Source organism: Gymnoscopelus braueri (assembly GCF_963280865.1).
Source record: "Gymnoscopelus braueri genome assembly, chromosome: 1".
Classification (NCBI taxonomy): domain Eukaryota; kingdom Metazoa; phylum Chordata; class Actinopteri; order Myctophiformes; family Myctophidae; genus Gymnoscopelus; species Gymnoscopelus braueri.
In genome coordinates this window covers 46,941,972-46,961,438 of record NC_137603.1, presented here as the reverse complement: position 1 = coordinate 46,961,438, position 19,467 = coordinate 46,941,972, and the positions used below count along the sequence as shown (strand labels likewise).

The 19,467-nt window shown below is 40.8% G+C and overlaps 1 protein-coding gene across 1 annotated transcript in view; it reads right to left on the bottom strand.

The window, feature by feature from the left end:
• Nucleotides 1-19,467, bottom strand: part of tspan15 (tetraspanin 15) — a 48,083-nt gene that overhangs the window by 12,518 nt on the left and 16,098 nt on the right. Inside the window, exons 4-5 of the mRNA XM_080427290.1 lie at nucleotides 19,282-19,377; nucleotides 3,848-3,964 (exon numbers count right to left, since the gene is read on the bottom strand). Coding sequence (XP_080283416.1) covers nucleotides 3,848-3,964; nucleotides 19,282-19,377 — 213 coding nt within the window. The remainder of the gene's footprint in view (nucleotides 1-3,847; nucleotides 3,965-19,281; nucleotides 19,378-19,467) is intronic.

Below are 19,467 nucleotides of genomic sequence, written 5' to 3'. Positions count from 1 at the left end.
CAAGTGGACCATTCCGGGTCCATTTGGTTACATCTGTACACTCTCTTTGATTGTGATAATGGTAAGGTCCTTTAATGGCACATGACACAATACTGTATATTTACCTGGTGAGATAGAATCTACTGTTTATTTCTTATTGCAAATTTTAATTGAAAGTGAAATTGAAAGAACCAGAGGTAATGGAGGAAGCAGAGACAGAAAGAGAAAACCGATAAGATGAAACAGAAAGATAAGTGATAAAAAGAGACAGCTTTAAATCTCCCTCTACCAATTCCCTTGCTTGCGCTGCCCGCCAGACAGTTAGCAGAATGACAAAGACTGAACACTCAGTGGGGCACTATCACAGAATTCCAGATATTGAGACACACACACACACACACACACACGCACATACTACAGCAATATACAGAAATGTCTCAGTTGCCTAAAGTTGTTGCTTTGGATCATAAACATTTTTCAATCATAGACCGGGAGACGATGCAATAGTTATACATAAGATTATTTAAAGTGGATGGATGGGCATTTGGGCATTTTCTTGTAAACATATACACACGAGTGTTAACCATGGTGTTAACCGGTTAAACATGGTTAAATGTAGCATGACATCATATCTATTTATTCATTCAGGAAATCTCTATCTGTGTGTCTGTCCTGGGCATAAATCGGTCATCGTCCAACCAATTGACCCCAGACTTGGATTGTGTCCCCCATATGACGCAATAGTGTGCTGTACGAAGTGGGCCGACCAACGGTTTCCGAAACAAAAAAACACAAATGTCTCAGTGTGTATAAGGCTGTCCACAGGTCTGTGGAGGATGCATCAAATCGGCTTCACCGATTGACCGAGCTTTGCGTCATAATTGTGCGGTTACCGTGTACAATAGAACAGCCTCTGTCTGTCTCCCATTTATGGTCATGTACGTCATCAACACTACGTCAGCAGTATCTGACAATATCAGGGAACCCTGTATCTCCATATTTGGTATATTCAACGGGTGGGGAATGCATTCCCAACTTGCATCGTTTCCGACTTGCATGGTCCCCGAGTAGGCCGGTATCCAAGGTGCAACCATCTAGCTTATACAAATTAGCAGTGCACATAAGCCTTCGACACACAAACGGTATCATATGTAGCAGCGCAACTGAACTGACGTCAGCAGTGCAGTGAATGAAGCCGTCTCACGGTCTCATTACAGACAAGCGATGACAAGGTGAGGCAGAGTCCGGTCATCTTTTTATTTACATTCTGAAAATGTTTTCCACTGCCTTGTGGTTTCTCCTATTTGTCTCTTTATCAGCTATGGGTTCAAAGCCTTTTGTTTATTTTAAAAGACAAAGCTGTGATTATTTTCCCTTAAGATGCCACTTTTTTATGTTAATATTATAGATTTTGTGGTGGCCAGCATTGAGCAATGGATATTTGATACATGTTAATGTCAATTAGTGGTTCATCACGACAGCACATCAAAGCACTTCGAGTCTCACATTAACTAAACGCTTGTGGAACTGATTAATAATGTGTTAAATCCAGTCTGAGAACTAACGACAGTCACTTTTAAAAACATAACAAGCATGCAACACTTCTAGAGTCTACAATTATGTACAATACTTAAATAATGTAATAATTATTTGTATGACTTAAACTAATAGTAACACAAGTTTTGTTTATAAGGTTAGCCGTTTAAATGTCCCATTCCTGATAGCCTGAACTCACGATTACTGTATGCTTTTTTTCTCTCTCTCGCTCTTCTGACAGAAGTCGCTGAGTAATTTAAAAAGCAGCTCAAGGGCACTTCGACAGTAGCTGTTGAAGGACAGGGGAGGATTTCTGATTATGCCCAGAAAGATAATGCCCCCATTTAGACAAAAATAAAAGTGCATCCAATCTGAGAGTTTCTGAAAACAAAATGAAATAGTCCCTTAACAGACTTAGATTGTGGACGACCCGAAAGCCAAGTGGTTAGGGCAAGCAAGTCCCCGGTTTGTTTCGCAGCCAAACAGACCCTTTACTCTCGCCATGGTTCCTGTCTCTTCACTGCATACCTATCAAATAAAAGTTCAGAAAAGCCAAACCCCCCACCGCCTCAAAAACAGACTTGGGGTGTATCATAACAAGTCAATCATTATTAGCATATTGTTAAAGCCCCCTTTAATACAAAACATCTGTAAAGACCGACCTTTCAAGAATAAAAAAAAAAGTCAACGCTCCTCCTTTCAAGACATAATCTTAGCATGCATCCATTGGTTGCGCCATTATTTACACTACACCTCATATTCACTTATCCCGCGTCAGATATTTGGGGGCAGGAATTCATACATGGCAACCCTTTTGTCACATCACTTTGGCTTGTTTAGCTTTTAGCCTACTGACGATACCATAATTTAAAGGCGGTGACCATAACACATAAAAACAGATGAACACATTAATCCTCACTGTCTGTACTCTGTAGTGGTGAATGTCTACCATTTAGCAGATGCTCTTTTCCAGAGCAACAGGTGTGAAAGCAGAGTAAATGGCATGAACCTAGTAGTCCATAACGACAGGATAAACAGTAACAGCTAAAGTGTAAAGAGAACAGTGGCTCAAAGAAACTAGGATATCAGGTAAACATAAAATGTAGCATCCGTCTAAACATGCTATCCAAATAACAATTTTTATATCATTTGTGGTCAAGCAAAAACAAATCAAAATGTGAACAAGTAACCAACATAGATCTGTATAGTATACTAGTATCTATCAAAAAGGTGACATGAAGGAATGCGTGGAAAGGAGTGCTAGATCAGTGAACCCGCGCACGCACACACACATCAAATGGGGGTCCGTGGCCTAATGCATATCACACTGGGGGTCCTTGATTTTGGTATTACAGTAAAATATGTATAATACTGTGTACTGTACACTACAGTATTAGAACCCCCCCCCCCCCCGCCCAAGTATTACAAACCCCCCCCAACCCCCCCATCTATTTTGGAATCACAACTGGGAAGGATGTGGGGCCAAACCTTCAACAAACCATGATAAATGAATGCAAAAATCATAATTACGTGCTTGCTTTGCAATTCAGACTTTATAGATTATTTAGGCAGATGCAGCTAAATCCTCATTTGCTGCGTCTGCCGTCTGGGTCAATTTTTCTTTTAACAGGGAGTATTTACTGGAGTAAATTTTTTTTTTAGTGTTCCCTCTCATTCCTTTCTTTGTCTTTACTTACTTGTTTTCCACAAATATTAAACATAGTGGGACTGCAGGTGCATTGAGCAGGTGTGTGCATGAGTCTTTAATAACAGTAAAAAAGAAGGGTGTCTGGATTATAATATTATGAATAATACAACACTATAGGCCAACATAAGGGCTCTCTCAATATGGACTGAAAAACATGTCTGCTTAAAGGAGCGCCCGACCGTTTTCACTGTAAACATCAGATCTCTCCCGAAAAAATAAAAACTATTAAAATACGCAATTTAACGCAAGCACCATAGGCGTGGGGTTTTAACTGCAGCGGACACGTTATGGAGTTATGACATTTCTGTACTGTACCACTCGTCCTAGGATATCATAACATCATAATAAAAGGTAAGAAAACGGTCGGGCAAAATTCTCCTTTAAGTCTTAAGTTCTATCAATATTCATTTTTAGGTTGATGGAGGTGGAGTGGGGGGGATCACACAGTAAATTCCTCAGTGTTATTCATTTGTAACTCAAGAGCGTATATAGATGTAACCAAATGGACCCCGGCCCATTTGGTTACATTTATACACACTCAAAGTTAAATTGACACCATGGATTGTACTGTGTATTAGCAGCATTAGTAATAATAGTAGTAGTAGGCCTACTAACACTACTTACCTTAGTGGAAATACAGCAGGTATAGGGGACGCCACAGGCTAACGGTCCTGGTGCTGAGCAGTTGTGGTACATGTTGACCTCCCAGTCCTTAAATTCTCGACCTCCACAACATTGAAACTGCCGAGAGAAAGAGAGAGAGCATGTATGAATGAATGAATGAATGAGTTTTATTTCGAACATTAATAAAAAGACAAATAGAATACAAAACTGTAGAAAAAAAACAACAACAATGTCCGAAAAGGAGTAGGATGAAGTCTAAAACTTATAAACTCCTACGCCCTTTTTCACTAGCAATTTTCACCTTTTTTGAAAAAAAATAAATGTATTCACACCTAAACATCTCCTGGGAGTGAAAAGAACAGAGAGACACAGCAGGAAGGAGAAAGAGTGATAATGACAGACAGGGGAGAGAAAACAAATTGAGGGAAAGGTGAGTCAAAGTGAGAGAGGCAGAGAGAGGAGAGAGAGAGATTTTTTTCCTCTACTGTTTGTGTTGACATATCGCTGACAGTCATTTGGGCTGTTGGTCATCATAACAATAATTTGCATGTGAGAGTACTCATGGGTGTGATGGCTGTGTGCAGTACAGATGACATCAAAAATGGTAAATGGTGCATTTATATAGCGCCTTTATCCAAGGCGCTTTACAATGATTGTACATTACACTCACCCATTCACACACATTCATACACCGATGGTGGAGGAAACCATACAAGACACCAACCTGCTCATCGGGAGCAATTAGGGGTTCAAGCATCCTTCAGCTGTCAAAAGGAATGATTATGCTGCAGGTGTTAATGATTCATCCCTGTGACAACGTCAGGATCAAGAGGGTTTTATTTGTCACTCACTCATAAATGTACAACTAAGCAGCAAAATGTTGGTGGGACATATTCTGCAACATTGTGAAAACACAAAAATACAATATAATAGGTTAATAATAAAATCATTTAGTTGCAATGATGTCAAATGAAGTCTGCCAAAGGAACTGCAAATTAACTCAACTTTCAAACTGGAGTGGTTTATCTACTTTTCCTGGAACAACAGACCAACGCTTTTCTCTTGCAGGGATCCTGGAGAGGGCCTAGGATTATGCCCACCTGGTCTACATGTGTTTTGTGGATCTGGAGAAGGCATATGACCGGGTCCCCTGGGAGACAATGTGGGAGGATGGGGTGAGGGGGGGGGCCATGCAATTACTGCACACCCAAAGCGAGAGCTGTGTCCGAGTCCTCCGCAGTACATTGGACTCGTTCTTGGTGGGTGTTGGTCTCTGCCAGGGCTGCACATTGTCAGCAATCTTGTTTGTGATATTTATGTAGAGGATCTTGAGGTGCAATGATGATTGAGGGGGTTTACAGTTTGGTGACCTGGGCAAATGATGTGGTCCTGATGGCATCCTCGGTCTCAACCTCCACTTCTCAGCCGCCACTGCTCCCTTAGGTGGAAAGGAGCCATTTAAGGTGGTTCGGGCATCTAACATGGATGCCTCCTGATTGCCTCCCCAGGAAGGTTCTCCAGGCACGCCCAGCTGTGAAGGGCAGACTTTATCTCCATGCTGGCCTGGGAACGCCTCAGGACCCCCCAGTTAGAGTGATCTAAAGTGGCCCAGGAAAGAGAAGAATGGGGTTCTCTGCTGGAACGGTTACATCCACGACCACACTTTGATAAGCGGTAGAAGATAGATGGACGGGTGGATGGATGAATCAAAACATAAAAAGTGCTTTACAGACACTCAAAGACGCAGTGCAAGTACAAATATATGCAACACAGTTGAGAAATAAGAACATGGAAGGGAATGAATAAAATACAATGAAACCCTTTTCCATTAAACAATTTATGAAAGCATAAAAATAATCTGATTCCCAGTTTCCCAGATGCAGATACTTGTATGAGCATGTGACAAATAAACCTCTCGAATCTTACATGTGACAAATACATCTGTTAAATCTTGCATTGTGATAAATAAACCTCTTGAAGCTTGAACAGTCTGAGTATTGATAGTAGTCACCAAAGCTTCCCTTTGGTAAATGAGGCCAGCTATGAATTGACTTCTTCATTCTTCTGACACACATTATGTGTCTTGAATATTAATCAGGTGCCCCGTCACCTAAGATTCTTAACTCGTGTCCAACTGATGCCAGGGGGCATTAAAGTTTGATCAAACAGCCCACTGCTCCAAAATTAATTGGCAATTATTTGTATCCCTTTTGTATCCCAAACCAAGTCATTATGTCAATTATCCCTCCCCACACATGTCTGTGTTGCCTCTGCTACAGTCTAGTACCCTAGTATCACTGGCTCACCAGCCAGTGCGGAGCCCCCACCGGGAGAACATAGCACCTCCATCCTGCTCCTCCCAATCAACACCCCCTAGCACAGTGACAAAGATTGCCCATCCCAATATGGCTTCCCTCCCCCGAACGCGTATAACTGTGTTTGTACTATAGACGGTCGGCCGAGCCAGATGAACCGCGTTGAAATCGAACCCCTAGACTTCACAGTGGTGGACAGGTACTTGTCGCCACCCGATCGACAACATTTCTAACAGCACAAAATACCCATCTGCTAGGACAGATCAGAGAACATCTGGTGAAACTACATGATTGCCGTTACAATTTGCAATTTAGGCATTTAGCAGACGCTCTTAATCCAGAGCGACTTACAGTAAGCAAGGACACAAGATAATACATCATAATACATCAATAATACATCAAATGCATAGAAATAGTAATCTAATAATAAAGTAATACATAAGTTACACTGGGCCCCATTTAAATGGTCGATATCGGCGTCTAAAGTGCACGGTTAAAGTGCTTTGCAGTCTTGTCAAACTCCACCGTTGTTGGTTAAACGGTGCATAATTTGCACAAGGTAAGATGCAAGTCACAAAGGGGTTGTATTTAGGGTGTGTTTTGAGTGTAACATGAATAAAACCAATCAGAATGTCATCTCCCTTTGCCTTTAAGAGCCAGGTGTGCCTGAACTTGTCACAATGCTATTTAAATGACAGATTTGGCAAGTTGGAGGAGAAGCGGGTGGTTTTCTGCTAAAACAGGTGCTGGTTTGGTACCCCCAGAGCTTGGTGCCCATAAAGCCTGTGCATTAAGCCGGGCCTGACAGGAATCTAGATTTTTCATATTTCATCCTGATTGGCTAAGATTGACATCTAAAGTTAGCAGGAGTGGCCTGTTTTGAACAAAATGCCTCAAACCATGACCTCAGTGTCCCACTGCTGTGAAAGTTTACACGCACACTCCTACGGTACTTGCTTGATGAAGACATGCCACCATACATTTTTCAAATCAGCCTTATGCTGGCTCTATAACAGGTTGATTCATGTTTTGTTCATAACTCCTGAATAGTTATCCTGGTAAACCATCTCGCCGCGTGAATTCACATTATCATGCGTCTTCTGCAGACCGGTCTGGCCCCAAGCGCTGGGTGGGCATTTTGCAAAAAACAAAAAGTGGAAGAGCCAATCAGTGTCCAATCGCCACCTAATGTCCATCGCAACTAAACTCATCATCATGAAACTTACCTAAACATCCCAACTACGCCACTAAAGAACCTCCACCCAAAAATTGTCTGACTATTACAAGCCAATCAACTCATTCACTGGCAAGGACAACTTTTTTTCCAAAGGCCCACACTGCCACGGACGATTTTGACGACTTTTTCTTTTGTGGTGTTTTACCTGTTCCGCAACCTATGAGCCACCATTTCAGGCTCAGACACAGATAGATCTAGGAGATCACGTGATCACAAGATTTACTCCTCCATCCACTTCCTGGTTAGCGTATTTGGGGAAACGGCTGTATCTTGCTTTCCTTCTTTTTGTTGACTTGACATGCTATTTTCAACAGCCTACAACAAATGAACGGGGGTGGGGAACGGGGGACAACAGAAAGACATTTTTTTGCCTTTCTGCGGAAGCACAGTGAAAGCCCCCATGTTTACCAACCATAAGGGGATTGATCATACTGAATATAAATATTCTGTGACTACTTGAAAAGGTAAGAAAATCGAAAAATCGCTGGCAGTGGGTGCACGCAGCCAGAAATAAGTCTGGCAGTGAAAGAGTTAACAGTACCGCAAACACAAAACTATATTCTACACTCCCACAAATCATTAAATCAACATATTGTGTCTGTTCAATAACTTCATCAACATTAATCCCTCAACTACTACAGATTCCACTCACCGCTATAATGACTGGCCCACAATAACCTACGTGACCTGGCAGAGACCTGTGCTACGAGGAGCACTTTTTCTAGTTTGGTGCCTACGGCACGGCAATTCATATAGTCCCAAGGGACATTCATGATGCATGGCAATGTTAAGGGTCTTCCACACCAAAAATAACTACTGCATAATGATTATAATGATGTGAGAATTCACACTGATGAACGAACGTTCTGTAAACAATGCCTGTATCAGAGCTTCAACATGGATACTGATAACTTGTTATTGCTGTAGGCTACGGTGTGCACTGTGCAGAGACAGAATGAAAAGAAATTAAAATAAATGAAAAAAATCTCATGTCGACCAGTTTTTCAGCAAAAGAAACTGTAGCAGGGCTGGGTCTGACATCAACAAATTCCCTATACTTTGGCTGATGCTCTGAACTATCACAGCCAAGACGAGCGTACAAGAACAAAGGCGATGGGAACTGCTACAAGATCCACCAGTTATATATACACACTCACACGATCAGAAGGAATGACACTTGGTGTCACTGGGTGTAAGATAGGGGCCCTTAATCAGTGAAAAAGAAATTATGAGGTAGAAAACCCAATGAAAAGGAAGCTCCAAAGAATGAGTTGCAATAGAAAATGCTATGACAGTCATGCCTGGCAATTGTCCATTTCATGCAAGAGATGCTCTTTGAAACAAACAATGCAACCATGTGTTCTATTGCTCATGTCCTCTGCAGCAGAACCCAAATGTGAAAACTCAATTACTTTTTTCTTCTTTTAATCTACAAACGTTGGCACCCACATCAGCATTTGGAAGGTTGAGAAATCTGCCTCCCTGATTTGAGTGTGAATCAAACAACACTTGTGGCCCTGGAAAACTAAGCGATGCCAAAAGCCCAATTTTGAGAGGGGCACATGCTCAGCATGGTAGACACCAGTCAATAATTGAATGTTGCCTATTCAGGTTATATGACGATTGAAGAATAATTCTTTATCCAAGGTTCATCACAGCAAGAACAAGACAGGGCAGCATAGAACAGCTGCCAATGTAACACAAGATAATGCCATTGCTATTGGCTTCATTGGTTAGAGATCCCTCACAGCAGCGACAAATCAATTTCAATTTATTCAGTTCAAAACATAAACAAAGTCCAGATGTTGCAGGGGCGAAGTTCCTGCACATCACCAGCTTTGGCTGGGCTTTCTAATGAACTGGCCGGATTTGCGGTTTGGGGAGGTAATTCTTGTAGAATTGGGTAGATAAAAACTTTTTCAAAACATAAACAAGTCTGCAATTCAATCACTAAAACCTACTTTCAGAATTAATTGGATAGCAAATGAGTTAAAGCTGAACCCTTCAATTTAGCCAATGTTGTTGTGTTTCTTCTGGGACCCAGTTTCTTTTTTTTTTTTTGTTATAATTTATAATTATAAGACAGAAGTAGGGATACAGGTACAAGCCAAACAAATATCATTTTGAGACAAAACCAATGTGTTTGTGTACATGTTAACTACAAAAATGATAATTTCACAGTCAAAGTTTTGAGGAAAAGCAATAGATTTTTATTCCACACCTTTTAAAAAGCTCTGTGGACAAATAAAACATTTTTATACGTAAAAACTAAAAGTCATCTTCTACAGTATATACCCTTTAACCAAAATGAGAAATAGCATAGTAGCATATTCCTGAACTGTTACTGCTCATATCATGCGGGGGCTCCACGAGAAGCAGACTTATTTTAATTACATTTTGTATTATTTATTTTTCTCCCCAATTTAGTCGTTATGCCAATTGGTTCCTCCCCACACACATTGCTGTGTGTCGTCACTGCAGTTGCATCCTACTGACTCACCTGCCAGTGAGGAGCCCCCACCGGCAGGACGTTGAGCCTTCGTCCTACTCCTCCCACCCAACGTTCCCTGCTGACAGGTGCCGCCCCAGCCTGTAGGACTACGTGCAGTGACAAATATCACCCTCCCCGCCTTGCTTCCCTCCCCCCCCGGCTTCCCTCCCCCAAACACAGGCCAATTGTGTTCGTATATAGACGCTCGACAAAGCCGGCTGCACCGCGGTCCACGGTGGATTCGAACCCCCAGTCTCTGCGGTGGTGGGCAGATACTGTACCACTGCGCCCGATGCAGATTTATAATCTATTTTGAGTTCTAATCCACAATTTCAGAAATCCGGCTTTGTCTGATTTCCATTTCTCCTAGACTGAATGCCTAACTCCCAGCTATCTTGGTGCGCAGACAACGCAATAAACAACAATGGTATTCATAAGAAACCAACAGTCATAATATTAGCTGTGCTTTGTAGTCATTCACTGAGACACCAGTTTCCATGGGAGGCAGAGAAAGAGATGGAGAAAATTCATAAGAAAGACAGAGGGGGAGAGACAGATAGTGAGAAAGCCACAGAGATAGGAGTAATGCTTAATTTATACTCAGTCATACGATGCTCTCGCGCACCAAAAATAGCTGATCTATAAGCTCATAACACGTCACAATTCGCGAATCAGGCTTAACCACTTAAATCCTATATACAGTACTTAGTAGACCAAGGGCTCTACAGTGGGTCCACTAGTATTTTCCTCTACACCAAATCATTTTGCCAAAAATAACCATTCTCCTGAATGTACGCTGGAGTACATAGAGAAAAGGGGAATAAATTAATAAATATGAGGCTGCCCTCTTTGACAAGTAGTGTGATCAGTATGCCTGCATAACTCTCCTTCTCATTGGCATGGTTTCACAGGGCAGTATTCCCAAGTGCTGGTTTTTGGACCCAAAGGAGGGTCACAGGAAAGCATAATAATTAAGTAATTAATGTCCAAAGCTGTTGGCTGTGTTTCCAAAACCTACAGTGGCTGTCGTTAAATAAGGTTTAATAAAACATTCAACACTCGTAGGAGAGAATGCAAATCACATTTTAGGTTGTGGTGGCCTTGACCGAGTGCCTTATGCTATCCTAATTTCCCTGCAGTGGAGGACGTCCACTAAAGGGTCAAGGGTTTCCAAACTTTTCAGGCTGTGACCCCCCAAAATAATATTTAAACTGGGGACCCCCCACCCTGACAAGCACTTGGAATTGTAGGAGTTGAGGCATAGAATTTAGTTTGACTCGGTTCCACAGATAAATATTGTGATAATAGCTGATCTACAATCTCACCACACCTCGCAATGCGAGGCGTTGTGACTTTTGACGTAGTTATTATGCATTTATTGATTTCATTTTCGAGGTTTAAAAAAAAAGTCTTAAGTCATTAAATTGTCACTTTACAAATGTGCAGATACCCTATATATATATATATATACACACTTATACTGTATGTTGGTTTGTTTACTGTTGAATGAGAAAACATTCAACGGTTGCACATTAAGTCTTCAACTGCCAGAGTCAGAGTGTATACAGTACATTAAAAAACTCACCCACTGCCATTTTTCGATTTTCTTACCTTTTCAAGTAGTCACAAAATATTTATCTCCAGAATGATCGATCCCCTGATGGTTACTCATCACATAGGGTTTCACTGTGCTTCCGAAAAAAAAAAAAGTAAAACAAAAAATATATATATCTATATATATTTTTTTTTTTTTAACTCGTCCAAACTCGTCGTTGGCAGACTGAGCCATAGCAGAATTCGACGAGTTAACTCGTCCATGGCAGGCAATGAGTTACGCTAATAATCTGGGGACCCCCCAAAATCATTTGGAGACCCACGTGGGGGTCCTGACCCGCAGAATACCTTCCTGTTACACAAGGCTGTATTATGTTATGTCACATAGTAATTGCTTTAAAAGATTGAACACAAAAAAAATAAAGCACATTTGTCATTGACACTGAACTGGTGCTTGCTGAAAGTGAAATAGTGTTTTCAAACTCACTTAAGCTAAAATGTTACACATATCACACAGCTGCCCGGTGCCCACCTGAAAATTCTTCAATTGCACAAACACTAATTTGAGCGATTTTCCCCCACTGTAAGTGGCGGATTCCTGGGCACTGGTTTATCGTGTGGTGGTAGTCATAATTATCGTTATTAGAAAGCTAGGTAGCACGCCTACCACCTGGCAACATCCAGGCAGGATGTCTAAAACGCCAGAGCAGATATGTGTTGCTGCCAATAGTCAGTACTCAGTAGGTACACTGAAGAGTAGGAGGCTCTCTCGAGCTACACACACACACACACACACACACACACACACACACACACACACACACACACACACTTTCTGTTTTGTTCTCGGATTAATGACTCCTATTTGACTCTGGCACATTCAAAACAGACTACTGGCATGTACACTACACAACCATAACAGATGCCTGTTAAGGATAACTGCTGTGAATGTTTCATTGATTTCACTGAAAAGTACTGGCTGTGAAATCAAATACAAAGCAGTGATTCCATCATTTTATCTGTCTTACCACTCTTCTTTCCTCCCACCACCAAATATTGTATCCGTCACATCCCATAGTAGAAAGGAGAGATTTTCTCCCTCCTCAACATAATGTCCTCTTCCCCCAATACTGTTCATTCCCCACTGCGGTTTGCCCTTCTCTTCTCAGCTGTGGGTGGAAACTCATTCTCCAAGCTCTTCAGAGGTCAATTAACCCAACGGTAGCCAGTAGTGCACACAGATGGCTGCAGTAACTCAACGTCTCAAGATAAACTGCCTGCTGAGTGCTGACTGACTGAAAGAACTGCATGTACTACTGACAGGGTGACTGATTAAACTAAATAAAATGAACAAACATTAATGGACTGTGAATGACGATGCAGACTGGCTTGCACTTGAGGTGCAGCACAGCCTGGGGCTCAAAGGCTTGGGAAGAGCTCTTTTCTCTCAGGCTGTCAGAGCCCTCAACACGGGGGGAGCTGTAATCATCTGTAAATAATCATGCTTGTTTTTAGCTCATATACGGTTACATGCACAAATGTGCATAGATAAGTGTATTACTACTTGATCAGATCTACTGTATATCAGATTTGTCTTTATTTCATGTAGACACACAGCTGTGTCTACACAATGTATTGAAGACATACATACATACAGAGATTCGGTGCATTCATTGTAAGAAGATGCTACTGTCAATATTGGGGTTACGCTTTTTGATTAATTGTGTAAGTTCCCTGTGTGAGCAATAAAGGCCACATTACTGACATTCTATTCCATTTCTAAAGACAAAGGGAGCCATCGTTGGACACAGATCTGGGAAATAAATGTCACATCTCCATTACAACACAGCGAGGGCCGGTAAATGGTAAAGGTCAACCACGTTGGATGAGCGTTTTTTTTAGACTGTGGGTCCTCCCTGGATGAAAATGTTGCACATTTGTAAGTCAAACTTACTCTTAGCTATGGTCCATAGCGTTGACACTATGCGACTGTACGTGTGTTTTCCTCATTTGAATGGGAGCATGTCAGTCTACACTTCAGTAAAAATAATAAAAATACATTCGCTACAACTCACAGTAACAAAGAGGGTCTTTGATTGTTGAAAGCCTACTCTCCACAGTGGGAAGACTCTCAGTTCTCCCTTATTGCTGTCTCCCTGCTGCCTTATGCTCCCTTATCAATGACTCCCTACTGCCTTATGCTTGTCTTTTTAAGCGGCACTGCGGTCCCGTTTGTGTTGTAATCAGTTGCTAATCAATTGCAGGTGGGGGCCTGTGTGTGCGAGAGTCTGTTTGCGTGTCTGGGTCTCCAACAAGTTAGGTCTGCACATGCGTGGCTGTCTGCGTCTCCAAGCTGTTTCTCTGTCTACCTCTCCAACAAGTTAGGTCTCGCTTCACTTTTTGTTGCAGTTTGGTTTCGCTTTCGATTTGCGTGTCGACACAAACACCCGTGTTGCAATGAACGTCAACACGCTCCGTCTCCGTTTCTGATGTGCGGCCCGAACCTCTAGTAACATACATACAGACATACAAGCTTGCACCACTTAAAAACAGCCACACAAGTCAATGTTGCTCTCTGAATTGCATTACATTTTTATTTTAACTTAATAAAATGCCCTTATTTTTAAATCAACCAACCAGAAGTCAAACGTTTACTTTCATCGGACTTGACGTGAAGTACAGATTAATTTTTTATTCACACATCGTCTATCATTTTCAATGAAAGATGAGCGAGCACTGGTCGTGATGAGAAAGGTAAAGAAGTGTTGAATGAGCTGAACTTGAAACAATCTTTTAAACAATAAATACATAAATACAATAAACCTATTGGTACTTGCACAATGCATGCACTTCTCACATTGCTTCAATGTCTTTCAGACCAAAACCTTTGTGTTGGCAGAACTGTCCCATGGCCAAGTACTTCAGTCAATGTCACAACGGCAATGACACTCATGTTCTAAGTAGTCTATTTACTTGGTTGTTACGCACTCACGTGCAGCTTCTAATAATGTTGATTGGTTGTCCCTGTGTAATTACAATCTATTAATTGCTATGCATCCACGTGCATTTGGCTACTTGTTTAATTACTAACTAATGTTCCAGCCCAATTTAATGAGAGTCTGTCCGTTTGTATTAATTTCATCCCGATGAAGACCGCTTGAGGTCAAAACATGTTGGCGCCTGCCTTGTTTTAATAAAGGCTGTTTCCTTCCTTTTACAATTGAGTGCCTGGATCCTCATCATGTCTGATCCAGGAGCACCGTTAATACATCCATATTGTTCCCTTTTGCTACGTTAATATCTTGCATGTTCATATCTAGAATGATCAAATCGGTTCATTAGGAGACTATGGTGGGTCCGGTCGGACAAATTAGACTACATCGGACTGCCACAGTCTAGTTAATTAATGGGAAACACTGGACAGGTCGCTCAAATAAAAATCAAACAGCAATACTGTTCCGCCACATAATCTAGCGTGGGTCCGTGAGAGATAGAAAACCGAGAGCGAACGTAAGCAAAAGAGAAGAGCGTACAGCTATTTAATATTTGTATATAAGAGTACACAAGGGATAATCAATGGGAAGCCGGTCATTATTGAGCAATAAACCCCAACAGGGTGATTATATTATTTCTCAATAATGGCCTGCTCCCCATAGATTGTCCCTCTTATTAAACGGCTACTTAACCCATTAAGACCTGAAGCCGATTCTAGAAATGTCTTCTAAATCCCAACAGTATTCTGAAAAACTTATGTTTCTATAATCAGTGGTTCTCAAACTTTTTCATGTCAAGGACCCTTTTCATGTCAAGATTTGAGTTTAAAATAATATATATTCGAAGATTTGCACACATGTTCACGATTTTCCATAAATAGCAGATCTACAAGCACTATGAGCTTGTATATCTGCTATTTTTAAATCGCCAAAGTGTAATATAATGCTTTTTAGCTCAAATCAAAAAGTGACACAGATGTGTTCCAGGTCTTAATTGGTTAATAAAGAAATGAATGAATTGACCCAAAAGTAACAATAAAACAAAGGATTTCATTGCTTACGGTAATGAAAGTATTCCATTAATTTATGCCAGGTGCGTCCAGTGCAATGCGGTCGCCTCGGAAAACAACAGGAAGTGTAGATAAAATAGAATCAATATCCCGTTACCTGCATTGTCCATTTCTTAATTCAAATGTTTTCAAAAACATTCTTGAGAGCAATGATTAACTGTAAATTACATCATATGTTGTTTACATAGCTGCCATGTTGGATACGGCACAAAATCAAGCAACGCAGATTGATATGAGACAGGTGCGCACAGTCACAGTCTTTGATTAGACAGCGGTCTGTTATTGAGTTCAGCGGTCATTATTCAAAAATGACAGACCGCTGAATTCAGTGATCACAATCAAGCATTCAACCAAGCCGTGTAATAATATACAATAATAGCTTGAAATGCTATGGAACCTCGCGTCACCAGTCTTTCCACATGGCGGAAAGACTGGTCTTCCTACTGACTAGTATGGTTACATATCCAGTTGAGTGTCGCAATGTTATTGTTCCCCCACATGAATGCTGAATTGACTAGCCTGGTCTCGTCAGTCGCTACGGCTTAGAATAATACATGGACCCATCATCATTATACTCACATTAAAGTTATGTTTTATTTTAAAGGTGAACTAACCTGTACCGCATCACAGGTTTATGGGTAGACAGTACACTAAAATTATGACACCTCTGGCAAAAAGGGAATTGTTTTGTAGGAGCACAGAATCTCTCTGGTTTCCACCCGCCTGGTGCCACAAAGTTATATCCACTCAGGACCAGAAAAACGAGCTGATCCCGGCCTATTGCAAACCACAGTGGTCTGAACATGCCGTATCTCATTAACACCTGAGGCCGATTCTACAAATGCCTTCTAAATCAGTAGTTCTCTTTTCGTGGCAAGGACCTCCAAATTGATATGTTTTTGGCCAACATCTAAAAATGTTTCAAAAAACACTTTAAATATATTTTTTAAATGCTCAAAAATAGCAGATGTACAAGCTCGCACGGTGAACTTGTAGATCTGCTATTTTTGAGAAACACTAAAATGTTCAGGAATGTTCTAAATCCTAAGAGTTCTCTGAAAAACGTATGTTGCACGCGCACACACACACACACACACACACACACGTTGAGAACCCCTGCGGTAGGATAAGGACTAAAGGTCATTGCACGCCGGGAGCGTGACGAATAAATGAGGTAAAATAAATAAAATAATAATGTTTATCTCATCCTCATCTCATCAGAGTGCTTCTGATTGCACCTGAATATCAATCCTTTATTAGCACTGTGTCTGCATAATGGCATGACTTAAGTCACTGATGGGAATTAAGCACTAAGAGTATATTTGGTTTAGAGGGAAACAAGGAGGGGAAGCATATAGTTTATAGTGCTTAATATACTTTGCTGACCAAGGGTCTATACCTCCCCTCCTTTTGTTCCCTCTAGTCTACACCAAATCTCTTCATCAAAAATAGCTGATCTACAAGCTCACAACACATTGAGATGCATTGTGCCGATGGGAATGGTCCACATGCTTGCCTGGATTCCATTATTTTTATTTCAAGCTTGATGCTACTCTCAGATAATCATATCATAGATTAACTCATTCAGTGCCACTGGACGTCTAAGACGTCCGTTGTATCATAAGCCCTGTGCCACTGGACGTCTAAGACGTCCCAAAAAAACAAACAAAAAAATGTTCAGAACCCAAGATATGATGATTTGAAAATGTTCTGCTCCATTCACTTCTTGTTTAACTTCTTACTGAAAAAGGCTGTATCTCGGCTCCTAAGCACTTTTTTTAACAATGAATTTTGGCTCTGGCACTCAGAGCCAAACTGCCAGAAATAAGTCAGGCACTGAATGAGTTAATATGTGTGGCTCTGCTCAATTTTGCACCCTACCGGGAGAGTGTGTTTGAGGGTCTGTGATCTCAGTTTGTGTCAACCTTGAACAAATTATTCACAAAGTATCACAGGAGCAGAGCCACGCCGCCAAATACAAAGCAGTATCACTGCAATAAATGGTTTTCACCTTGACTTGAGTGTCTGACTGAAATGGGGCATCACAGTAGTTTAACAGGCACTCACACACCTTCAATCACATACGAGCACGATCCTAATGGTTCAATCTACACGGTCTATTAAGCAGACTGACATTCATGTTCAACTCTTACATGTTCAAGATGTCTCGCTGCTACCACAATGACATCTCATAAATGATCAAACCATCAAGTAATACAATAAAAAGTGGCCACCAAAACCCCACACAAATGTATTAATTCATTAATTAGTGACCCAGATTTACCAAATGGTGTGATGCGAACATGTGAACTAAGCCGATTCATGCAACCACACATGTGCAGAGACACACGAACATCAACGCCTGTGTGCATGTACACAGAAACTAATTAACTAGGGATGCAATTATCAATATTTTTCTAAAGGATTACCGGTATTCTATCAATTACTTTTTTGATTAATCAAATTATCGAGGAGCACATTTCTTTTAATACCTCAACGTATCGTTGCAGAAACATACTGGATTTTTTAAAATACATTTTATCAAATCTATTATTCTGATTAACCACTTAAGCCCGATTTTATACTTTGTCGCCCAATGGTGTTGGGCAAAACGAAACTATTTTTGCAACGGTATTTAAAAGAAAACATTTTTTTTTAAATAATCTATTAAATTGAACAGTTTGATTAACTGCACTCCTACACCACATAAACAGACACACCTAGTAAGTTCAATGCAGTATTGGGGTCTTTCCAATATATAGATAGATCTGATTTACATGCAAAGCAGACATATTGATTCTGTGCAACACCGTGTCCCAACTCGTTAGTTGTTTTCTTCAGCGAAACCAGACTCAATGTTCTGAAACAAAAGGCTAGGTTCTGTGAATAAATGCAAACTACCTAGACAGAGTATGGCTCTCAAAGTTAGATCAAAAAGTTTCTAAAATGTCTAAGCAGAGTATCCACACTCACTCACAGACTGCTGCTTTGATTGCACCGGCACATCCCTGTACAATAGCATCCCTAAGATCCTACAAAATAAATTGCAGACAACCCAAAATAAGGTTACCGGTAGGTTGATTCCTTAAACTCCATCCCAGAACTCATCTCCTTCCTGCACTCATGTTATTAGACTCGGGTGGCTCAGAGTTGGAGGAGAGTTTCGCTTATCAAAATGTGTATGGTTCAGGATTGTAAACAATGTGAATCCCAAATATGTATTACTTTTCCAGGGTTAGTGATGACCACACCCCGAGAGGTAGTTCCACAGACTTCAATGGGAAAGGACATTTTCACAGCAGCAGTCATTTGGTATGGGTTGCCAGCAATTATCGAGTCAATTAACACTATGGATGGCTTTAAGTCCACCCTAAAGAGGTTGCTCAATACCAGCTGGTCCTGATTTTAATAGTATTTTGTTTATACGAAAATGTTCTTTATATTGCTTTTTTATTGTATTAATTCCCTTCTGCTACCCCCCTCCAGGTCACACATTTACATCAATAGTTCCACAATGGAAATAAGCTCTTGGGCTTTTTTGTGTTATCATTTTGACTACTGTGTGCAACATTATGTTTTTGTACGCATGTTTTCTGGTCATATATAAAAAAAAAAAAAAGAATGAAAGGGTCCATTTGGTTACATGTGTACAATCTCAGAGATACAAATGGATAACACTGAGGATTTTGCGATTCCTTTTTCTGTTTTTCCCTGGACAAAGTAATCTCATAAATGGACAAAAACAAGTGATGAGTGGGAAGAGTGTCGCTCTACCTTTTTCTGCACAAAGTCCATGATGTTTTTGAAGTCCAAATCATCATAGTAGTTCACCATGCCTTTACGGATTTGCTTATTCAACAAGTCCACTGTCTGTGAAAGACAGAAAGAGACATTTTGTGTTAGATGAGGACAAAGAGTTAATTATTTAATGGATCTTATTAAACAGCTCCATCATCTCAG